Below are 21,593 nucleotides of genomic sequence, written 5' to 3'. Positions count from 1 at the left end.
CCCACTGTTAACAGATTGGGCTTCCCTGGTGGTCCAGATGGTAAAGAGTCTGCTTGCAATGCAAGAGACCTGGGTTTGATCCCTGGGTTGGGAAGATTTCCTGGAAAAGGGCATGGCAACCCATCTAGTATTCTTGCCTGGAGAATTCCATAGACATAGGAGCCTGGTGGGCTACAGCCCATGGGGTTGCAAAGAGTTGCAAGAATTAACAGGTTGATTAGAATTCTTAAGAATCCAAAGATTTCATTAAAAAACCTGTATTTCCAGCTTCTCTTGAAATGTTAGAAGACGTGGTAATGATCGATCTGCTTGGGCTGAGCTACAGTGACCCCCTTAGATGGGGCATGTGCCCTTCCAGTTCAGTCGAAGCCCACTGTTCCCTCCACTCCCCTGCACCCAGCCCGTCTGGGTCATCACCTGGCTGGCCCCTGGAATGCATCAGTGAGCTTGAGAGCCTGCAATTCTAGCTCTGAACCATCTCTCCGAACCACATATACGTCCAGTTCTCCACTTACCATGGCCTCTCTCCTGGATCGGTCTCCACCAGACCCCGTGCCTCCAATCCCCTCAGTACCCATTCTTCCTACAGTGAAGCAGCAGGGAGTCATCCTCCTTGTTCTGCTTTTACCCTGCAGGCCTTGGAGCGAGCTGCTTAACTTCCCTGGAGCTTGTTTCCTCCTCTGTAAAGTAGGTGTGGTGTGCATGGAATGATTTCCTATAGCTGACAGTGTCTAGACTAGAGCTGGGCACCCAGGGCGTTGAATGAGTGTGACTGTAAAGTGCTGGGCCAGCTTTGGTGTAAAAATCCAGGAAATGGGGCAGAGCTAAAAGACACACACACACCTTTGCCTTCTTACCTGGAAGTCATTGAGCCTAAGCATAGCCCTGTTGGGCAGGTACCGTTATTACCTCCATTCCACCGATGAAGAAACTGAAGGTTGGCAAGGCTAGGCATAGCCAGTTTGGCCTGGGACCCAAGCCTGAATTTCCTGCTTAAACCCTGCATGCTTCCCACCTCACCATCTCCCTCTGGCTGCACCTGGTATGGCCTCACCCCCCTCTCAGGGCAGAGCTGCAGCTCCCCTTGGCCTGACATTCAAGGACCCCCTGTCTGCCCCCACGATACTCCTTCCAGACCCACACGTCACCTCTGAGAAGTCTTCCTCAACTTTTCCTTAGCCCACACAGCTCCTCAGTAACTGACCTACTGCACTGCCTTCCTGCCACCTCCCCTCCCCACTGTGACCCTCCCTGAGGATCCAGTGCCCACCAGAGGCCTGCCTCTGAAGGGTGTCTTGTGACTATTTGAAGTGCCCCCTTCTCTAGATGGGCTTGCGCCATCCTGTCCCACCAAGTTTGGGTCTGAGTAGCCCAAAAAGGCTTCCCAGGTGGTACTAGTGGTAAAGAACCTGCCCATCAATGCAGGAGATCTAAGATGTGGGTTCAATCCCTGGGTCGGGAAGATCCCCCTGAAGGAGGAAATGGCAACCCACTCCAGTGTTCTTGCCTGGATCCCATGGACAGAGGAGTCTTGCAGGCTACAGTCCATGGGATTGCAAAGAGTTGGACATGACTGAATCGACTTAGCACACACACAAGTACAAGGACCTGCCTTGGTAGGGAGATGGCCCACTGGGGCCAATCTCTCCCTAGAAGCCCCTCCTGAAGGGTGGTTATGTAGCACAGGCTTGCATACCTCCAGTGACAGGGAACTCACTGCTTCCTGGGTAACCTGATGGATTTGCAAGGTTTCTGTTAAGCCTGGACCTTCCCAGGTTGGATGCTATTGCAAGTTCTCTCCACCTTGTGCCCCCTTTATAGAGGCAACTGACTTGTCAATGAAGCTGAGTGCTCCAGGCCTGCTGGCCTTGACCCTCCTCTCCTGTTCCCTCCCAGCCCGGCCTGTCTTGGGTGCACCCTTTCCCTGGACATCATCCTTGAATTTCCCATCTGTCAGCCCCTCCTCAGCCTTCCAAACTCGGCTTACACCTCTTTTCCTTTGGATGGTGCCCTGACCCCCACCAAGCCTGGCCTGGGTCACAGACACTTGTAGCAACCTGCACCTTCTCAGCCCTGAAGTTTGATTCTCTCTCCCACTCAATCCCAGCCTCCATGAGGGGAGGGGCCCTGGATGTATGTCTCACTAGTTGTATCCCAAATGTCAAACAAAGTGAGGACACAACAAATATTTGTTGAGTGAACCAAATGCCAAGTGAATTCTTCTATAAAGTTCCCTACTGGCACCAGCACTTGGCCTGGGAGCACCAGAGGGCGCTCCTGACCTGTCAAAGGCTGTCATGGGCACCAGCTGACTCCTGCCCCTCTGGGACACATCTTGGGTGCTGGGGACACTGGCTTGGGAGGGGCTCCCCCTGCTGGGGTTGGTGATCACCGTGGTTGAAGGAACTGTCACTCACTGAACCCAATCCGTATGTCCAGTGCTAGGACTCTCATGGGGTCAGTTAATTGGCTCCCCAAACGCCTGAAGAGGGGTCACATGGTCTGTGGAGCCCCAAAGCCCACTCTCTCTCCACTGCATGGGCAGGACAGAGGGCCAGTCCTTGATTTCAGGAGGATACTGTGTGGACCAGCTTCATACTCCAAATAACTGCGTTCTTTCAAGTCTACTTACTTGGAAGACCTGAGTTTGCCCCAGTGGCCTAGTGCAGGTCTGAACATACTCTTCCTGGCAATGGGGTGAGGGTTCTTCACTGCCTGGGCGGAAAGGGAGTCAGAGACCAGCCTGGAGGGCATCACTCTGCAAAGGTGTTGTCACAGGAACACCTGCAAAGAGCCGGACAAACCTCTGCTGGCCTCCCACGGGCTACCTCTGCTGAGAGCAATCCCAGAACTAGACATGGGAAGGTGGTACCTTCCTTGGAGGTTTGTATTAGGAGCAGGGGGCTCCTGGGCCACTGCCTGGAAGATGCAAAATGCTTCCAAGGGTAAGTAGGGCTTCTAGAGACCAGGGGGAGGAGCAGCAGCTCAACCCTCTGTTCTTTTGGTTGTTCCACGTGTGATACTTGAGAGACATGGGCCCAAGGCAAGGAGCCCAGGTCCAGGAGCACCTGTACTGGGCTTTTGAGGGGACCCTGGGGAAGAGGAAGGGAAAGTCAGCATGGTGGCCTTTTCCCTGGGGCCCAACTGTGGTTCCCCACAGTTCCAATCTGGGGACAATTAGCAGGGGCTGCTCGGGAAATCTGCTTTCATTTGCTCCACCCGGAATCTGGAGAACTGGGGAGCAGCCCTGCAGGGGTCAGATGAAAATGAGATGTAGGATGCTGAAGTCCAAAAACAGATGAATTCGGGATATTACAGATGAATCATTTAACTAATTACATTTTTACAATCAAAGCTGTTTTTGAACTATGAGGGTGCAAATAAGCCTATGAATGCATGGTGCCTGGTGGTTCTTTTTTTGTTCACTTGATTAATTCCAAACAGTCTAACTGAGTTATTCGTTCCAAAATTGGTCCCAGGCAGAGGCCCTGTCTCCTATCCCGCATTTCAGCGCAGGGCTTGTGCTGGTCTCCTGGGGCCTAGGCTGTCTGTCGATGCCCCCCATGACTGACTCTGCATGAGATGGGCAGCTCTGCCTGCCCTTCACCCCTGGCCCAGTTAGAGGATGCTTGGGGAGCTGGCTGCTGCCAAGCATGAGGATTTCTGGTTTTGGTCTCTCACCTGTCAGAGTCAGGCTGCAACTCCTGCCAGCCCTCTCTTCTCCAGTCTTGCCTCTTTCATTTCATCCTTACTGGGACTTGTTTCAGCCGCTTAATATTGATAGCCACCTTCTGTCTGGACCTCCCCCACACCCTGCCCCTGTCTCTGTCCTGTAGCCAGGGAGGCCTTTCCAGTATATACATCCATCTTCATCCCTCTGGGTGAGTGGGGGCCCTTCGTTCAGCGTCATCCTCCTCTTTTCCTGCCCTTCCACAGGGTCACCGTCCACTGGCACGTGGACCACACTTTGACCCTGCATTTTCATTGTGTCCATGTTGGTGCTGCATGGAATGCCTATCTACCTCTTCCCCCTGTCAAACTCCTACTCATCCCTCAAAGCAGGCCCCAACTGTCCCTCTTCTGTGAAGCCTCCCCTGTCCCAGGAGGAGTTAGCTCCTCCTTCCTCTGCGGGGTCCAGGGCCTTGTCTGGCTGCCTTACAGCCTTACCCGCTGTGCCATAAAGATCTCTGTGTGGGAAGGTCTAGAGAGCCTTCAGGGGGAAGCCAGGCTCCTCGTGCTTGTCACTGTGAGATGTGGCAAAATGGCACGGCCACTCTAAGCTTCAGTTTTTTCAGTCCATAAAATAGGCACAAGTCGTGGTGTCCAGGGAGAGGATGTACTCTTACTGTGAAGTGCTGCACAGATCCGATCCCTCATGTTTTCATCTAGGCCAAGTTTCTCACTGCAAATGTTGACAGAAGGGCTGAGTGGATGCCTAGGGGCAGGGGTGGGGAGGGGGTCAATTATGGCTGTGGTCTCCCTGCTTCCCTCAGCTGCTCCTGGCCAGGGAAATGGAATTAGACATTTCACCATGAGGAAGATTTCCCCCCTCTTGCCACTACCAATTTCTAATTGGGGCCTGTTTTGAGGGATGAGTAGGAGTTTGACAGATATATGGATGAGGAATAGGAGAGAAGATGGGACGAAGACATTTTCTTCTTTAAGTTAGACCTGGTTTTCTGTTTTGTTTTTTAATGGAAAGCAGGAAAGGGTCCTAACAATTTGATAATGGGGGAGGGGTGGTGGAATGGGGTGAGAATCCCAGGGCCAGATAGAAACAGGGATGAGGAGGAGAACATTCACTGTAAATATCTGTTTCTCTAGGTGATGAGAGGATAAAGACCCTTCTACCAGTGCGCAGACAGTCTGAGCCCTGATCTGCTGCTTTAGCCAGCTTCCTGATAGGGTGGCTGGTGTGATGGAGAGTCTGCAGGCTTTGTGCTAATTCAGGCTTTGCCTTGGGGGTGGGCCTGGTGTCTCAGCCAAGTCCTATCATGGACTGAGCCCAGCTTCCTCCTCTGTGCAGCAAGGTCAAGACCATCAATCTCTCCGGGTGTGAACACGGGCCAGCATGTCTCCAGCAAACACTCAGTCCATGCACTTACAGTCCTTATAGTCCCTGGCATGTTGGAAAAGCCTCTGGGCGGGGGATGGGAGTGGACAGTCCTATAGCTCAGCAGGTAAAGAACACACCTCCCAATGCAGAAGACCCAGGAGATGCAGGTTCCATCCCTGGGTTGGGAAGATCCCCCTGGAAGAGGAAATGGCAACCCCCTCCAGTATTCTTGCTGAAAAATCCTATGGACAGAGGAGCCTGGTAGGCTGTAGTCCAAAGGGCCACAAACAGCTGGTCATGATTGAGCGACTAAGCACTGGAAGGAGAGAGTCCCCCAGCTCTTGTCAAGGCAGTCTGCCCCTGTGGGCAGGTGGTTTCAGTAGACACAGAGCTGAGTTTTCTTGGCCTCCTGCCTGGGTCAGCCTCTCACTGTGACCTACAAGATTCTACTCCATGCAGCCCTGGAGACCTTTCCAACTCCCCCTTCTACCATTTCCTGGCACTTGCTCACTCACTCCAGCCGTACTGGCCTCACACATACTCTGGACACACGACACTTGTTCCAGTCTCATGACTTGTGCACTTTTTCCTCTGCCAGGAGTATTTCCCACCGCCTCCCCAAATTGTGACATCTTTTCATCATATGAGTTTCAGTTCAAATGTCATCTTCCCCAAGAGCTTTCTGATTATTTAATCCACCCAGTCAGCCCTCTCATCATGTTCCCTGCTTTATTCTGTCTAGGATTTTACTGTTTTGTTGGTTTCTTTGTTTCTCTCCTCATCACTGCAGGGAGGGGCCTTGTCACTCCTGTTTGGCGCTAGTCCAAAGACCCAGGAAACTGTCTGGCATAGAGACGATGGCCAATGGTGTTTCTGATGTGGTCACGCTCCCCTATTCCAGGGACTCTGCACCACTGGCCCTCAATGGGCTTCATCATTTCTATGTGCCTCTGGTCTCACAGCTTATCACTTTCCTCATACATTCAAATACATAAATCTTAAGCTCTGGAAAATTTACTAAATACACATTTTCAATAACTATTTAAATTGTGTTCTGAAGGTGTAAAACAAACCCAAAAGTCATTAAAGCTCAGTGTTAAGAGTCAAAAAGTCCAAATGCCAAAAAAAAGAGGAAATGTGAGGATTTTGATGTTGTAAATAGGAGATGGTGAGAAGTTTTCTATGCCAAAGTCAAGGTGTAGACAATGCTGAGCCTTGCGTGAGGGACAAGTCTTTTTGTCCTAGACAGAAGCCACAGTTTGGAGAGGAAAAAGGAGAGTGTGATAAGAAACCTCCAGGAAGGCCACAGCGACCCCAGTTGTCCCTTCCTCTCTGCTGCTGCTGCTGCTAAGTCGCTTCAGTTGTGTCCGACTCTGTGCGACCCCATAGACGGCAGCCCACCAGGCTCCCCCGTCCCTGGAATTCTCCAGGCAAGAACACTGGAGTGGGTTGCCATTTCCTTCTCCAATGCATGAAAGTGAAAAGTGAAAGTGAAGTCGCTCAGTCGTGTCCGACTCTTCGTGACCCCATGGACTGCAGCCCACCAGGCTCCTCTGTCCATGGGACTCTCCAGGCAGGAGTACTGGAGTGGGGTGCCATTGCCAGGATTACATGAATTTTATCAAAACTAATATCATCTGAGATTGCTTCTAATGAAAATATACCCGAAATTAAAACAAGATACATACTTACACTGACATCCATAAATTTTTACCTATAATATTAGCATAGATTTAAAAGTATAATACCCTTGATTGACCAAGGCTTTGGGAAACAAGTAGCATTCATGTGCTGTTGGTGGGAGTGTAAATTAACACAGCCTTCGGGAGGGCAATTTGACAGTACACATCAAAAGCCTTAAACATGTGCAAACCCTTTGGGCCAGCAAGTCAACTTCTAGACGTTTATTCTAAGGAGATAATTATGGAAATAAGCTTAGATTTATTCCCATCGTGTTGACTACAAGAGTGAAAGATTGTCAACATAAATAACATGACTTGGAGATTGGTTAAATCAATTACATATATGGCAAAATGCTATGCAGCTATTACTTTCTATAAAAATTTCTTAATAATGTAGGTAAGTCTCATTCTATATTAAGTGAAAAAAAAATAGGTCACAAAAAAGTATGTCCACTGTAATCTCATTTTTATAATAATAAAAATAAAAATAAACGTGTATACAAAAAGTATGGGAAGAACAAACACCAAAATATTGAGAGGACTTATCTGTGGGTGGTAGGATTACGGATAATTGTTTTTTTCTTTTTGTGCTTTTCTCTATTTTGGGAAGGTTTTTATAAAAAACATGCTTCTTTCGTCATCAGCAGAGAGCTATTCATGAACCCTTGCAGTAGAAAAGGACAGGCTGGCCTCTGTATAGGGAGACTGTGGACAAGGTGACCACAGGCCCTTTTCCGTCCACAGCCTGCCCCAGGTACATACTCAGCTTCTCTGCCCCTGTCCCTCTGCTGCCCTGCTGGGCCCACATATGCACTTAGTTTCAGCTGCTCTGCTCGCAGGGTGGGGAGGGGCCTGGACTCACCCGGAACACACAGCTGGCACAGTCTTCACCACAGCCACCCTGCCGAACTCTTTTCTTGCTCTTACTTCCCTTTAGGAAGTGACATGCTTTTAGCACAAAGGAAAAGAAAAACCTCCCTGAGGCTGGTCTTGAAGTTTACTAAATTGCAGAAAAAAGCCCCTAAAACTTTTTCTAACACTGACAGTTCTCAGGGTTTTGGTAAAACTTTTACAACTTTGAAATGCTTATTTAACCTATTGTTGGTAGCCTGCTAGAAGGTATATAAAGCTCTTCTCAAGTTAACGACGGGGGTAATCTCCTTCACTCTCTTCTGATGTCTATGTCAGAAGCCTTTTCTGTTTCCTTTCAGTAAACCTCACTGCAAAAAAAAAAAAAAAAAAGAAAGAAAACGGACTGCTCTCAAATCCATTTTCCTTTCTAAATGCTGCCAACGTGTGTGGGTGGATAAATTTCCTAAGCCTGTCTTTCTTTCCATCAAGGTTGTGTGAGGTGAGGAAGATAGAGGTATTATTGAGGGGCTGCAACCTGACATCCTACACTTGGGCTCTGGGTGTATTCTCCCATTTAAACCTTTAGCTCTGTCAATGTGATTTCCCCAGGTTCCAAGTACCCCAGTTCGCCCACCTGAGCCAGGATAGGACTTGGGTCAGACAGATTAAAAGCCTGTGAATACTCAGCACATGAGGTGCCTCTCGGGCGGCCAGGCCCCTCACGCTACAGAGGTCACCTTACCCCTGGGTGACCACATGGAACCATCTGTAAGCAGAGCCCAGGCTGGGAGCCAGGGCCTCCATCAGCTGAGAGGTCCAAATTTCAGCCTAAAACACATAGACCCCCGAGCCTGCAGAATTCCCTTCCAACCTCCCCCCGCCCACATGGGTCTGCTTCCCTCCTACTAGTGGAAGCCAGGCAGGGTGTCACCTTCACCCTGGGGGCCCATTAAAGGGACAGCCTCTGATGCCTGGAACAAGGGTGCTCAGAAGCACACAGCTAGGTGAGCTGACCGGCTCCCGGCACTGGAGGCATGAACACCTTGAACTCAGAAGCAAGCAAGGCAAGCCCACCTAGGGAAGATGCCCAGATCTGTGTGGAACGGTGCATGCATGCTAAGTCACTTCAGCTTGTCCGACTCTTTGTGACCCCATGGACTGCAGCCTGCCAGGCTCCTCTGTCCATGGGATTCTTCAGGCAAGAATACTGGAGTGGGTTGCCATTTCCTTCTCCAGGGGATCTTCCTGACCCAGGGATCCAACCCGCATCTCTCATGTCTCTTGTATTGGCAGGTGGGTTCTTTATCACTAGAGCCACGTGGGAAGTCAGAAGGGAGGAGCTGCATGCAAACTGGGGATGGGTGACAGCAGGAAAAGGAGCAACAAGCCCTGGGGTAACTGTTGATGTGATACCAGCTTCTCACCCAGCCCAGTCTGCTCGGGGCTACCCAGAAACAAGAAGCCTAAGGGGCCAAGGGCACAAGGGCACAGGCTGCCAGCGCTGCCTGCAAACAGGGAGTGGGGAGGGCTTGCTGGGCTCTAACCTGCTTCCTTTCCAGAAAGCTCCCAACTTCATACCAGGTGAACACACCTCTTCTTTGGCCTCCCCATCTCAAATTCACAGACCCTATCTCTGACCTGGGCTTAGCACCAAAAACCTCGCACACTATATGCTTAGTTGCTCAGTCATGTCCAACTCTGGGACCCCATGGACAGTAGCCTGCCAGACTCCTGTTCATGGGGATTCTCCAGGCAAGAATACTGGAGTGGGTTATCATGCCTTCCTCCGGGGGATCTTCCCAACCCAGGGATCAAACCCAGGTCTCCTCCATTGCAGGCAGATTCTTTACCAGCTGAGCTACCAGGGAAGCCCCAAACCCCAGGCTTAATTTCCTGGGATTCAATTCCCAGCTGCCGAACTCTGCAGGGGGACTCTGGCCCGTCACCCACAGAGCCTGCTGACCACCCCCACAGCCTGCTCCATCCTGGGAGGAAGGGCAGGGATGGTGGCAGAGGGAGTTGAGGCTCTGTGGGAGGTAGACTGGACCCTCTGGCAGCTGGTGTAGAGCTCCCTGCCCCTTACCCGGGCTAAATGACTCCCACAGTCAGCCAGCAGCCTCTCTGATGCTCACAGCCAGGGAGAAAGAACCTCTGGCTATCATGCGCTCAGAGACAGTAATAGGGGAAAAGCCACTACTCACTCCCCTGGGGCTTCCCTGGTAGCTCAGTGGTAAAGAATCTGCCTGCCAATGTAGGAGACACGGGTTCGATCCCTGGTCCGGGAAGATCCCACATGCCTTGGAGCAATTAAGCCCATGCACCACATTACTGAGTCTATGCTCTAGGCTCCAGGAACCGCAACGATTGAGCCCATGTGCAGCAGCTACTGAAACCCGCGTGCCCTAGAGCCTGTGCTCCTCAACAAGAGAGGTCACCGCAATGAGAAGCCCACACACTTCAACAAAGAGTAGCCCCCACTCTTTACAACTAGAGAAAAGCCCACGAAGCAAAGAAGACCCAGCAGAGCCAAAAAAAAAGTAACCCTGGAGTGTAAAAGGCAATAAGGTAATGCCAGGAGTGGTTCTGTCGGAACTGTCCAGAGCTCCTGGGCTAGTGAAGGGAGTGCGCCCAAGACATGAAGGTGAAATATTCTAGCAAAAGCTTCTAGTTCCCCAAGAGCCTGGCTGCCATGTCTGGGAATGAGAGGCCTGACTCCTTCCTTCCGCATCAGGAAAAGTTGCTGGGGAGGTGGTGGCGCCCTGACCCGCCGTGTGCTCCTGCGGGATGAAGGCGGATCATGGCTGGCTTCACATTTCATTCTTAACCCATGCAGGGCTGGGTGTTTCTAATCTGAGGGTCCAGGCTGCTTGCTGCTGGGGGAGCTGCCCTGGCCAGCCAGGAGGTTCCAAACTCCACTCCGGACTCAGAATGGACCACTCCAGACATGAGGGAAATCCCCCCTAAATTTTCACCAAGTCTTGTAGGCTAGGTTTGTGACACATTTTGTGCAGCTATCACCTCCTCTGCCTTAATTAATCCCAGCTCCAATGCTGTAAGGGAGGTTTTGAATCACTCCGGGTCACAGAGCAGGAAACTGAAGCTCACAGAGGGCCAGAGCCTTCCCCAAGGTCATCCATATACGAGATAGCAGTGTTGGAACCCATGCTCAGGTCTCCCTGATGCTTGGGGCTGGAGTGCCTTCCACAGCCTCCTTGGAAGGCAACTCCTGCAAGACTGGGGGACCCACCTTCTGCCCCTGCCTTCCCCTGCCAACCCATCCTGAGTGTGGACAGAGCTGGCCGCTAGAGAGGCCCCTGAATTTATCGACGTTTACCCTCCCTGCATCCTCCTGGCCTGAGGCACAGGACAAATGTGTCTCCTGACAGGATGGTCCTGTTGTACTCTCCTTCACCAGGCTCGCCCCCTGCTCTTTCTTTATTAGGACTTCTGGATGCTGCTGTCACGGGCAGGACCCGACAGCGGCACAACCTCGTGTCACCATGCTTCCGCTGTGGCGCTCACTCGGCCCAGGCTGGGGACGTCCATTCCAGGTATAAGCTAGCTTTTAGGTTTAACTGTAGAAGATCTGAGAAGTAATGACACCAAAGAGGCCAAACAGGAACCACCCAGTCTCCGGTTCTGGAGTGGTGACAGGACACGGGGGGCTGGGACAGGGAGTCTCCTGTTCCCTGGGAAGAGGACGACATCCAAGCCCGTGGGGGAGCACTCACTCCACGGTCAAGGACTGGACCCTGGGCTCAGGGCTGACACACTGGCTGGGAAGAGCAGTGTTGGGTGGTCTCAGCATGCCCATGAGACTCTTGAAAGCTATTTGATTTGTCTGCAGGGCTGCTGGAGGGGCAGACGGTTCCTGCCAGGATGGCCTTGCAGACCCGCACATTTTGCATCTCCACAGAACTAACGCTAATCCATCCACAGAGAGACTGTGGCCACTGAGGAGCAGAGGTGCAGGAGCGGGAGGAGAGGAGTGCAGACAGTTAAATAAAGGCACAGAGGAAGAAGATTGGCTAGAGAGTAAAGGGCAAAGAGAGAGAAAAAAATAAATGGCAAATTACCGGGTAGCCATCTCGTCCCGATTGCCCCTGTGGTAATTAATATGTCGTTAATAATTAGACCTTCGGTAGAAAAACCATATGGCAACACTTAGAACTCAATCAGGGTCCCAGATCCCCCCCGCCCCTGTGTCTGCAGGGTTTGCAGCAGAGGCTGCTGACAGACTCCTTCAAGGGGGAATGCAAGGCTGAACCGGGTCTGGGGGATGGAGCACCTCGTCCCCACCTCATTGACCTGGCTGGAGGGGTCACCAGGGCACACACCACAGTGTCTTCCTCATGTCAGCTGAGGCACATGGCAAGGACCTTGTGGAGTTCTAGGGGGTGGCATTCCTAGCTACCACGGACAACGCTCCTTCATGGGCCTCACGGGTTTCCTGTCTGTTGCTCCTGGGAATGGGGTGACCCGAGGAAGACAGCCCTTGGAAGTCAGAGGTATGGGGACACGTTGACAGCTACTGGATGCTTCTCTGACCCCATGTGCTTGAAGTAGTGGCTGCCCAGACACTGGACAACACATCGGCCTCCACTTCAGGTTGCCATGGTAGCTATGGAGCCACCTTCCAGAATCCCATGGAGTCTTTGCTACGTGCAGCCCGAGAACTCTGCATTTGTTTAATTCACTTAGTCATTTTACAGCCAGGTTAAAAAACACAGACATACACACAACAAGACAAATTTGCTCCATAGCCCTCTGCGTTCTGCACTTTGGCGAGTTCACACAGGCTAGCCTCCACATGACTCAACTGCGTGAAACTGCTCCTGGCCCATAAATCTACACATTCCGGCTTTCTTCCTCAATGGGGTGCTGCTACATGCACCAGGACATTCAGATTCTGAAGGGTGCGGATTGGGAAATGAATCATGGTTAAGCTGAAGTAAAAATGAAGCTGCTCATCTGAAAGGAATTCCTTTAGAAGGTTAATTTTGGCTCAAGCAGACCGTCATTGTGTTTCTTGAATGAATTCATCGGGATTTATCAGGCTCTGAAAAACTGCCAAGATGAATCAAAGGCAGACTTGTCATGGGTCTTGGAGAAGGAATGGGATTTCTGGGCTGCTGTGGATCCAGTAGCCACCCCCTCCCTCACACCCTTCTCCAACTCAGCACCCTTACTGGCCAGCTGTACTCTCAAGGTCTCTGTTGCCCAACCCAGAGAGTCAAATATTTTGGCAAAGAAGGAAAACAGACCCCAGAATCTAGTGGTTAAGCCCCACTTATTCTTGACATAATTGCCTGACTCCAGAGTCCTTTCTGCCAAAGCACGTGAGATGAAAATGTTTATGCAGATCAACTGCTGCAGAAGGGCTAGGAAATACAGGCATGGTGCTTGTGCTTCTGTGCACCAAGTCAAAAAACTTGAGCCAGAGATTTTGATGAGGAGCAGTCAGGCGCGTGCCAGCTCTCTTGGAAGGATAATGGTCACAGGATGCTTCACTGGGCAAGTCAAGCACATGGAATCCTGTGTTTGCATTCATCTACAAATGCCAAAAGAACATGTCCCCTGGCTGAGATTGAATTTTTTTTTTAAAGAATACATCTCTCTAATCAAATATTCTTTTCATAGAAGTGCTACACAGAGAGAAAACAAAATATCTTATCTTTCAGGAGCAGAGAACATAATCCAGGACACTTACAGGAGGACCTGCAAAACACAAGCAGAGAAGCCATAGTAAGTATCAAAGGGAGAGAAGGTCCCCTCACCCCGGCCAGCCCCTTCCCTGCACAGCTCCTGGTCACCCCTCCTTGCAAGGCTTTGATGCTGTCGTCAGCCCCAAAGCCAAGTGTCAGGGCAGAGGGAGCACCTCTGTCCTTGGAGGGACCGGATGGGCATGTGCGTGGTTATGACAGTCCAGCAAGTTTTGGTTTGTGCATTCATGACATGAGGCTGCTGTTGCTTCCTGCTTGGGGCACACCCATGTTGGGCTTTGCCAGGCAGGGTAGGAATCAGATCCGTTCCTTCTTGAAGAATACATTTTGGAGCTCAATGGGGGTTGGTTCATTTCTGTGGAAAGGGAGATACTTGAGAAAGAAAACATTTTGGGCAGAGGGGAGAATACTCGTAACAGGCACTGGCTATGTGCTTGTGTGGATGAGGAGATGTGTAAGGAGGTGGAGGGGGCCCATAGCCCAGCTCTGGGGTTAGCGGTGCTGAGCCTGGCTGTGTGTAGGGAAATTTGAAGGGGGCCAGTCTAGAAGCACAGGTGGCAGCTCCAGTAAGGCTGGTGCAGCAAGCTGAGACTTGCCCCGTGGAGGACATGCAGGTGTTCCTCACCTTGGAGTGTACACACCACATTGCACAGCCATGACTGCATTTGACCTACTCAGTAATCTTTGAGGTATGACAAACATGCCCATCGGCAGGTGACAACACAGAGGCTCAGAGTGAAAGAAGTGACTTGTCTAAGGAAGTGACTTGTCTAACCTACATAGTTGGTTAGGGATGGAATTTATGTCTGAAGGAAGTCTCCCGATTCTCAGATCCTACACATATTCCACTAAAAGCCACAGTGCTGCCAAACCAGGGACTCCTCTGCTTGTTCCCCTCCAACCCCAGACCTCAGTCTGGAGGGTGAGGCCAGAACACAGAGGCGGCCCTCGGCAGTCAGCCACCCCCATGTTTTCATGGATCAGCGTTGGGTGCAGGTAGTGGGACCAGGGGTGAGAGAGGCCACGATCTCTGACTCTCAGAATTCTCCTTGGATGGATTGATACTTGAGAAAACAACAGCACAGGAAGGAAGCACAAGAAGCTCCCAGCTCATCATGAGAGACCAGAGCCAGGCTGGGCTGACTGGGGACAGGAGGCTAGGCTGGGTCCAGAGGGTGAGGCATGGTTATCTGGCAGAGGAAGAGGGAGGGAAAAGCTCCAAACACGCCAAGTCACTGGGCATCTAGGGTTCAGGCAAAGCCGAGCAGGCTGCAGGAGGGCAAGACCTGGGGAGAAGGCAAGTCAGCCAGACCACAGTGTCTTGTTTCCATGTCATCATCTGGGGGTGGGGGACGTGATCTGAAGGACAGTGGGGGCCACTGAAGGTTTCTGCACAGAGGAGTGATTCGAGGGGGGAAAAGTGGGCTTGAGGATGTGCTGCAGTCGTCCCCCTGTAGGTGACAGTGGCCTGGACTTGGGGACTGGCAGAAGAGACGAAGAAAAGTGAGTCAGATGGACTTGCCAGTGAGGACAGACAGAACTTGCTCATGGATTTAATGGTGGAGGGTGAGTGAAGAGGTGATGGGATAGAGGGAGGAGAGCGATGAGACAAAGCTCTTTCTCTTCAAAAATTGATGCACGAGGTGCTAATGTCTGAGAATGTAACCTGATGGGGGGTGCGTTCTGTGCATACGCTAAATCTAGACTAGGGGCGGGGCAGGTTGTTGGCCATGTGGACATATGTACTGCTGGTATCTCACTTCCAGACAGCTGCCCCACTCTCTGTTTTACCAAAAAGAGGAAAGCCACCAGATGGACTAACTATCACCTTTCTGATGCCACACACACACACCTGCCCGCACCTTCACCTGTGCCTGGCCTACTCCATGTTTGGTTAACTCTGATAGAAGACATGTCCACATATTGAGGTGTGGGGAAGTCATTCTGGCTTATACATGAGTTAACTTGGATTTTCTGCTAACTAAAACATCCTATTTTGTTGGGGGCCGGCATGAGGCACTCCGCCCATGGCAAAGGTCATGAGGAAGGAGGCTCGACATACGCAAAGGCGGGATCGAGCCTCAGGAGTCCCCCTGGAAATCCTCGAGCATCTACCCCCATAACCAGAGCCTGCCTACTTTACTACTTTGTGCTCTCACCTACACCTCTGACTTTACGGGGGGCTGTCCCCCACCACCTCTTTCGGAGAAGGAGTTAACTTAAAGCTCCAGTTGATAAAAACCCCTGGGCGTGACAAGAGTGTTTTAACCTACAAACTCCTCTGAAGGTTCTCTAGCCTGCCTGACAGGCTTGTCCGGCCACATGTGATTGCTCACAGCCTCCCAACCATGAGAGGCATAAGATGCTTTAAACCTTCTAAAAACAGGTTCTTTAGAAAAGTTAGAAAATTATTAGTATAAGTATAATGGGCTGATTAGAAATCATATTGGTGAAGGGTTTTTCATTTGTTGAGCCAATGTTTACTGCTAAGTCTCCACATCCCCTGCCCTTATACACATTAATGAATATATAGAAGACATAAGTATTAACCTTTGATATAAATCACGTTAGACCTTAGGCTAAGTAAATTCTTTCCTTAACTAAAACCCACTACACCCTCACCTTATAGGAATGTAACTTTATTTGGGTGGCGTCTGTTTTAAGAATAATCACCCCTGGAGAAATAAGTGTCCTGGTTGACTGACCGCTGTCACAAGGAGAGGGTCGTAAATTGTCAGCAGGCCCCCTGGCCAGAAGATGATGTAACACCCCTAAGACCTCTGTATACATTTGTATGAAGCACCTGACTTTGATAAAAGTCAGGACTGCTGACCCCGCGTGACTTTTGCATAACATCTCAGTGTATAAAAGTAGACCATGGAAAATAAAGAATTGGGATCAGTTCCTCGAAAGACTGGTCTCCCCATGTCTCTCTCTCTCTCTCACTCTGGTTGAGTCTCCATCTGGAGCGCGGAACCCACCAAGCTTACTAATTATGCCTGGGCTTCTAAGATCCGACCGGGGAGGCCTCAGTGTCTCCTCTCCTTCGGGAGAACGGAAGGACGCCTGCGGCCTACGTAAGTGGTGCAAGCTTCTTGTCTTGAAGTTTTATTGGTCCCCCGCGTAAACCAAGCTACTCAGCCTCTTTTCTCCACTGAATTTTCCTCACTGAGCTATCCTTATTCTATTCCTTAATTAACGTTTAATTAAGCAGTTGTTCCCCGACCCTCGCCTAGCCGTCTCTCCTTCGAATACCCTGGATCAGCTGGGGCTGGACCCCGGCAGGTGGCGCCCGAGACAGGATATTCCAAGGTAAGCTCCCTGCAATTAGGGTCATCAGCTCTATTGCTCCCCCGTTCTCGGAACAACTGGGTCATCAGCTCTCTTGTTCCCCCACGGAGCAGTTTGGGTCATCAGCTCTACTGCTCCTCCCTCGGAACAGTTTTGGGTCATCAGCCCGCTGTTCCCCCCCCGGGACAATCTGGGTCATCAGCCCAATTGTTCTTCCAGTTCGGGACGGCTAGGACCCCACTCAAGGGTGCCGCGGACCCCCCTGTAGGATAGACAGGGCGAGAGGAGTGGGAAGTGTTGAAAGTGTTGAAGAGTTAGAGAGAAAAAACGGTTTCTAAAAAGGCTGACAAGAAAGGCCTGATCTTTTGATAGCTAAAAGCAAAATTGTCTATTATACTTAACTTTCTGACATGGTTAACACTGAAACTAAGAATGGCAACTCTTTATACAAGTAATCTTGAAACTTAAAGAGGGTACTGTTAATTTAGATACTTGGGTGAAGGTAAAAAAAAAAAAAAAAAAAAAACTAAAAACTTATCCTATAAATATGATTAAAAATGTTCTGGACCCTCGTCATGAGGCTGTGGGATAACCTATGGGAGAGGCTATCGCGGTGGATGATAGTGGGTCTCCACCTTCTGTGCAGATCATATTTTCTGCCATTGATGAGGAAAAGGAGGGAGACTGTGCTCTACCTCCCGAGGAGTGAGAGAGCTTACAGGACGCTGCGGCCGGGCGCCCTGGTGAGCCCCCTCTCCCTCTACACAAACCTTGAAAAATTTATCCAACAATTTCTGATTTAAGGCGACTACTCCACCTCCGCTTGCACCTCCCAGGGCCTAAGAATTCCCCAGTTTACATCCAAAGCCTCCCAGAGCATTGCCTAGGGTTGAACAAGATTAAAAGTTTTCTTTTAAACAAAGGAGCTTTTAAAGAATACACAATATACAGAGCCTGCTCCTTGCAAAAAACCCCCTCAGGGGGGCCTCACCCAAGCAAAAAAAAAAAAAAAAAAAAAAAAAAAAGAGAAAAAGAAAAAAGTGAAAAAGAAAAAAGGAAAGAAAACAGAGAAAGATTTAAAGATAAAAAAAGAACTAAAGAGTGAAAAGGAGAGAGGAACGGAGAAATAAGGAATCAGGGAATGCAGCAAGATAGAAAAAGGAAAAAAGGAAGTTAGAAAAAGAGATACAGAGAGAAAGAGAGGGGGAGAGAGAGAAATAAAGTAAGAAGGAAAAAGGGGGAATGAAAGAGGGAAACAGGAAGGAAATGATAGAAAGTAAAAGAGAAGAGAAGAGGAAGGAAAAAAGATAGAGTGAGGGAAAGAAAACTTGAGAAAGATTTAGAGAAGAAGGAAAAAAAAAAAAATCAGCAGAGGAGAGAGGAGAGGACTTACAGGACACTGTGGCCTGACGCCCTGGCGAGCTACCTCCCCCTCTGCGCAAACTTTAAAAAAAAAAAACTTATCCACCACTTTCTGATTTGGGGCGATAGCCGCCGCCTCCGTTTGCGCCTTCCAGGGCCCAAGAGTTCCCCACTTTGCCCCCAAAGCCTCTCAAAGTGTTGCCTAAGCCTGAAAAAGATAAAAAGTTTTTTAAACAGTGGAGCTTTTAAAACAGACTGCATGCACAATATGCAAAGGTGCTCCTTGGAGAAAACCCCCTCAGGGGGGTCTCACCCAGGCTAAGGGAAAAGCAGAAAGGTAAGGGGATTTAGCAACAATATTAACCCTTGACAAGCCGGTTACTCCAATTCCAATGGGAGTGGCTGGCCCCCTACCTGAGGGCATTGTAGGACTTGTACTGGGGCGTAGCTCGCTTTCTTAAAAAAAAAAAAAAAAAAAAAAGAGAAAAGAAAAATTTCGGTGGTGCATGGTGTAGTAGATTCTGATTATATTGAGAAATTAAAATTTTGACCTCACCGCCTACTAAAACTGTGCAAATTAATAAAGGTCAAAGAGTAACACAGTTTTTGCTTTTACCTTAGTATCAGACAGGAAAAAAACTTGACTTCTCAGGCTAGGACCCTCAGAGTATTTGGATTTAGTGATCTAGCTTTTTGGGTGCAGGAAATTACAGCTCCAAGGCCTTTAAAAGATCTTTTAATTCAAGAAAATAAAATGTCAGGGCTATTAGACACAAGAACAGACATCTCTTAACATTGCTGGAAAAAACTGGCCCAGTTCCTGGCCCACGCATACTACTGAAAATGAGTTGGTGGGATTAGAGAAAGTGGTATGCAGGGTGGGAATGCTGTAGAAAAAAAAGGTGAGGGAGAGTTTAAAACCTTGAGGAATAGTGAGTTCCCCATTGCTGGAAGTATTCAAGCAAAGATTAGATGGTTGCTTGTCATCTAAAAAGCTATAGACCAGATTTAGGTTACAAAATGATAACTGGAAAAGCTTATAAAGATGTTGTACAACACCTCTTTACTTGCTTCTCATATTTAAGTCTGCCAAAAGTTTTAAAAACTGCCCCTTTGAAGCGGAGAGATTGTTTACTAACTTTAAATGATTGCCAAAAATTATTAGGAGACATTAATTGGATACGCCCACATTTAAAACTGACTACTGCAGATTTAAAGCCTTTGTTTGATTACTTAAAAAGCGATCCTAATTCCAGTTCTAAGAAAAAGTTGACTAACGAGACAGAGACAGCTCTTGTTAAAGTAGATGAGACTTTAAATGATCAGTTAATTAGGATTAATAATACCAAAAGATGAGATTAAATTATTCTTGCCACAAAACATACACCTACAGGGTGCTTGTGACAAAAAGGCCCGTTGGTTCCATCTACCAGTGACCCCAAGAAAAATAGTTTTATCTTATCCCAGCTTGGTTGCACAATTAATTATAAAAGGAGGAAAAAAGAAGTGTGGAACTTTTTAGAAAAGAAGTAGCAAATATAGTAATTCCATTCAATAAGGATCAACTGCAAGTCTTTTACAAGATAGTGATGATTGGCAAGTTGCCCTGATAGATTTCAGGGGTCAAATTTTGTTTCATTTGCCCTCAAGCCCCCATAGTAGTTAAAAGTTCAAAGATGTTAGATTGGCAGTTTGAGGATACCTGTGGAACTTTCCAACCGTATGTAGTTCCTACGCTCCCCTTTACCCTATGGGGGAGGGACGTGCTGTCTCAAATAGGAGATACTCAGAGAAGGGTTTTCTCAATTTCTTAGTTATCAACAGGCGGGTACAATTAACAATACTATATATATTATTATTATAAATACATAATATAAATATATTTGCCTAATTGCAGTTTGCCTAATTAGATATGGGTATACATAATTCTATTTATAGATCTATACTTAACTAATTTGTATATAAATTAAAATGTATACTATATATGCATATTATATATATACTGTATAATTAAATGTATATTGCAGTAATATAATGTGTGTGTGGCTGATATTAATTGGTATGGATTGATGCTGTGATGATATATGTTCTATATACTGTATAATTATATTATATATGTGTGACATATATTATTGCAGTACATTGGTTTGTGTTGGTTGGTATTAGCTGTGTACGTATTGTATTGCTTTAATATATATTAATTAATAATTATAAAGATTAATTCAAGTATCTTGATTTATATATATTAGATGTCAATAAGTTTATACTTGTTGCCATATATAAATACATATATAAATACATTTTGCATTTAGGCATATCTGTATACCAAAATGAGATAAGGAGTTTATACATTTATTATTTAAATTTATACAGAGACCTAAACTAAACATTAGGCCTAAATTAACATATCCCTAAATTTATGTTGTTAAAATGTAAATTTTAAAAATTTAAAAAATTAAATTGACAACTGCTTGACAATTCCTTTACCATGAAACCCCCATAGGTGTAATTGGGGTAGCCAGACAAAAAATTGGTTTTATGGCAAAACGGCCCCCTAGAGTGGGTCCATCTTCCCGCTCAAACTAAAAAAGTAGTGGCTTCTTATCCAGGATTGATAGCTACTTTGATATTAAAAGAAAAAAGCGGAACATTAAATTATTTGGTAAAGAGACATCAGAAATTGTAATTCCATATAATAAGAAACAACTTGATGCTCTTCTAATGTTTGAAAATTGGCAGATTGCTATAGGAAACTATTTTGGTCAAAATTTTTGCATCATTTACCTTCACATGCTTTGCTGAATTTTATATCCAGACATCCAGTTAATTTTCCTGTCAGATATAAACAATCTCCTGTTCCAAATGTTCAAATAGTTTTTACTGATGGGTCAGCAAACGGTAAAGCCTCCATAGTCACTAAAAATCACCAAAAGGTTTTAAAAACACGGGAAACTTCAGGTCAAAGAGCTGAAATAACAGCAGTCATAGAGGCTTTTGCTATGAGGAATTTAATCTTTACTCTGATTCTCAGTATATTGTCAGGTTGTTTCCACATATTGAAACTGTGGTTTTGCTGAAAATAAAACTACCATATTTCATTTGTTAAGTAAATTACAGCAACAAATTTGGAAAAAGAAAATATTTTTTATTGGACACATTTGGGCTCATTCCGGATTGCCCGGCCCTTTAAATGCCTTTAATGATTTGGCTGACTTGTTAACCAGAAATACAGTGGCTACTGTGATTGAGGAGGCCAGAGCCTCTCACTCACTTCATCATCAATACGCTACTGCCTTAAGATATCAATTCCAAATTCCCAGAGAAACTGCTAGGGAGATTGTGCGCTCTTGCTTACACTGCCCCACTGTTTATAATAGTTTACCTATGGGAGTTAATCCTTGCGGTCTCAAACCTAACGTACTCTGGCAAATGGATGTTAACTCATGTCTCTTCATTTGGAAAACTGTCCTTTGTTCATGTAACTGTAGGTACCTTTTCTCACGTTATTATTGCAACTGCTCATACAGGGGAAGTAGTTAAAGATGTGATACAACATCTCTTTACTTGTTTTTCATATTTGGGCCTGCCAAAAGCTCTAAAAAACTGACAACGCTCCTGCTTACACTT

The 21,593-nt window shown here is 47.8% G+C and overlaps 1 protein-coding gene and 1 pseudogene across 6 annotated transcripts in view; both read right to left on the bottom strand.

The window, feature by feature from the left end:
* The window catches only part of LOC102409934, a 742,713-nt pseudogene that overhangs the window by 235,183 nt on the left and 485,937 nt on the right, over positions 1 to 21,593 (bottom strand).
* COL23A1 (collagen type XXIII alpha 1 chain) overlaps positions 1 to 21,593 on the bottom strand; it is a 411,900-nt gene that overhangs the window by 39,390 nt on the left and 350,917 nt on the right. For 4 of the 6 annotated variants that reach the window (XM_044947718.1, XM_044947715.1, XM_044947716.1 and 1 more), the window contains exons 4-5: positions 13,301 to 13,308; positions 11,667 to 11,693 (exon numbers count right to left, since the gene is read on the bottom strand). In XM_044947718.1, coding sequence (XP_044803653.1) covers positions 11,667 to 11,693; positions 13,301 to 13,308 — 35 coding nt within the window. The remainder of the gene's footprint in view (positions 1 to 11,666; positions 11,694 to 13,300; positions 13,309 to 21,593) is intronic. The other 2 variants (XM_044947717.1, XM_044947719.1) reach the window with 1 other exon arrangement.

Source organism: Bubalus bubalis, chromosome 9, assembly GCF_019923935.1.
Source record: "Bubalus bubalis isolate 160015118507 breed Murrah chromosome 9, NDDB_SH_1, whole genome shotgun sequence".
In the NCBI taxonomy this organism is placed as follows: domain Eukaryota; kingdom Metazoa; phylum Chordata; class Mammalia; order Artiodactyla; family Bovidae; genus Bubalus; species Bubalus bubalis.
This window is presented reverse-complemented; position numbering and strand designations above follow the sequence as displayed.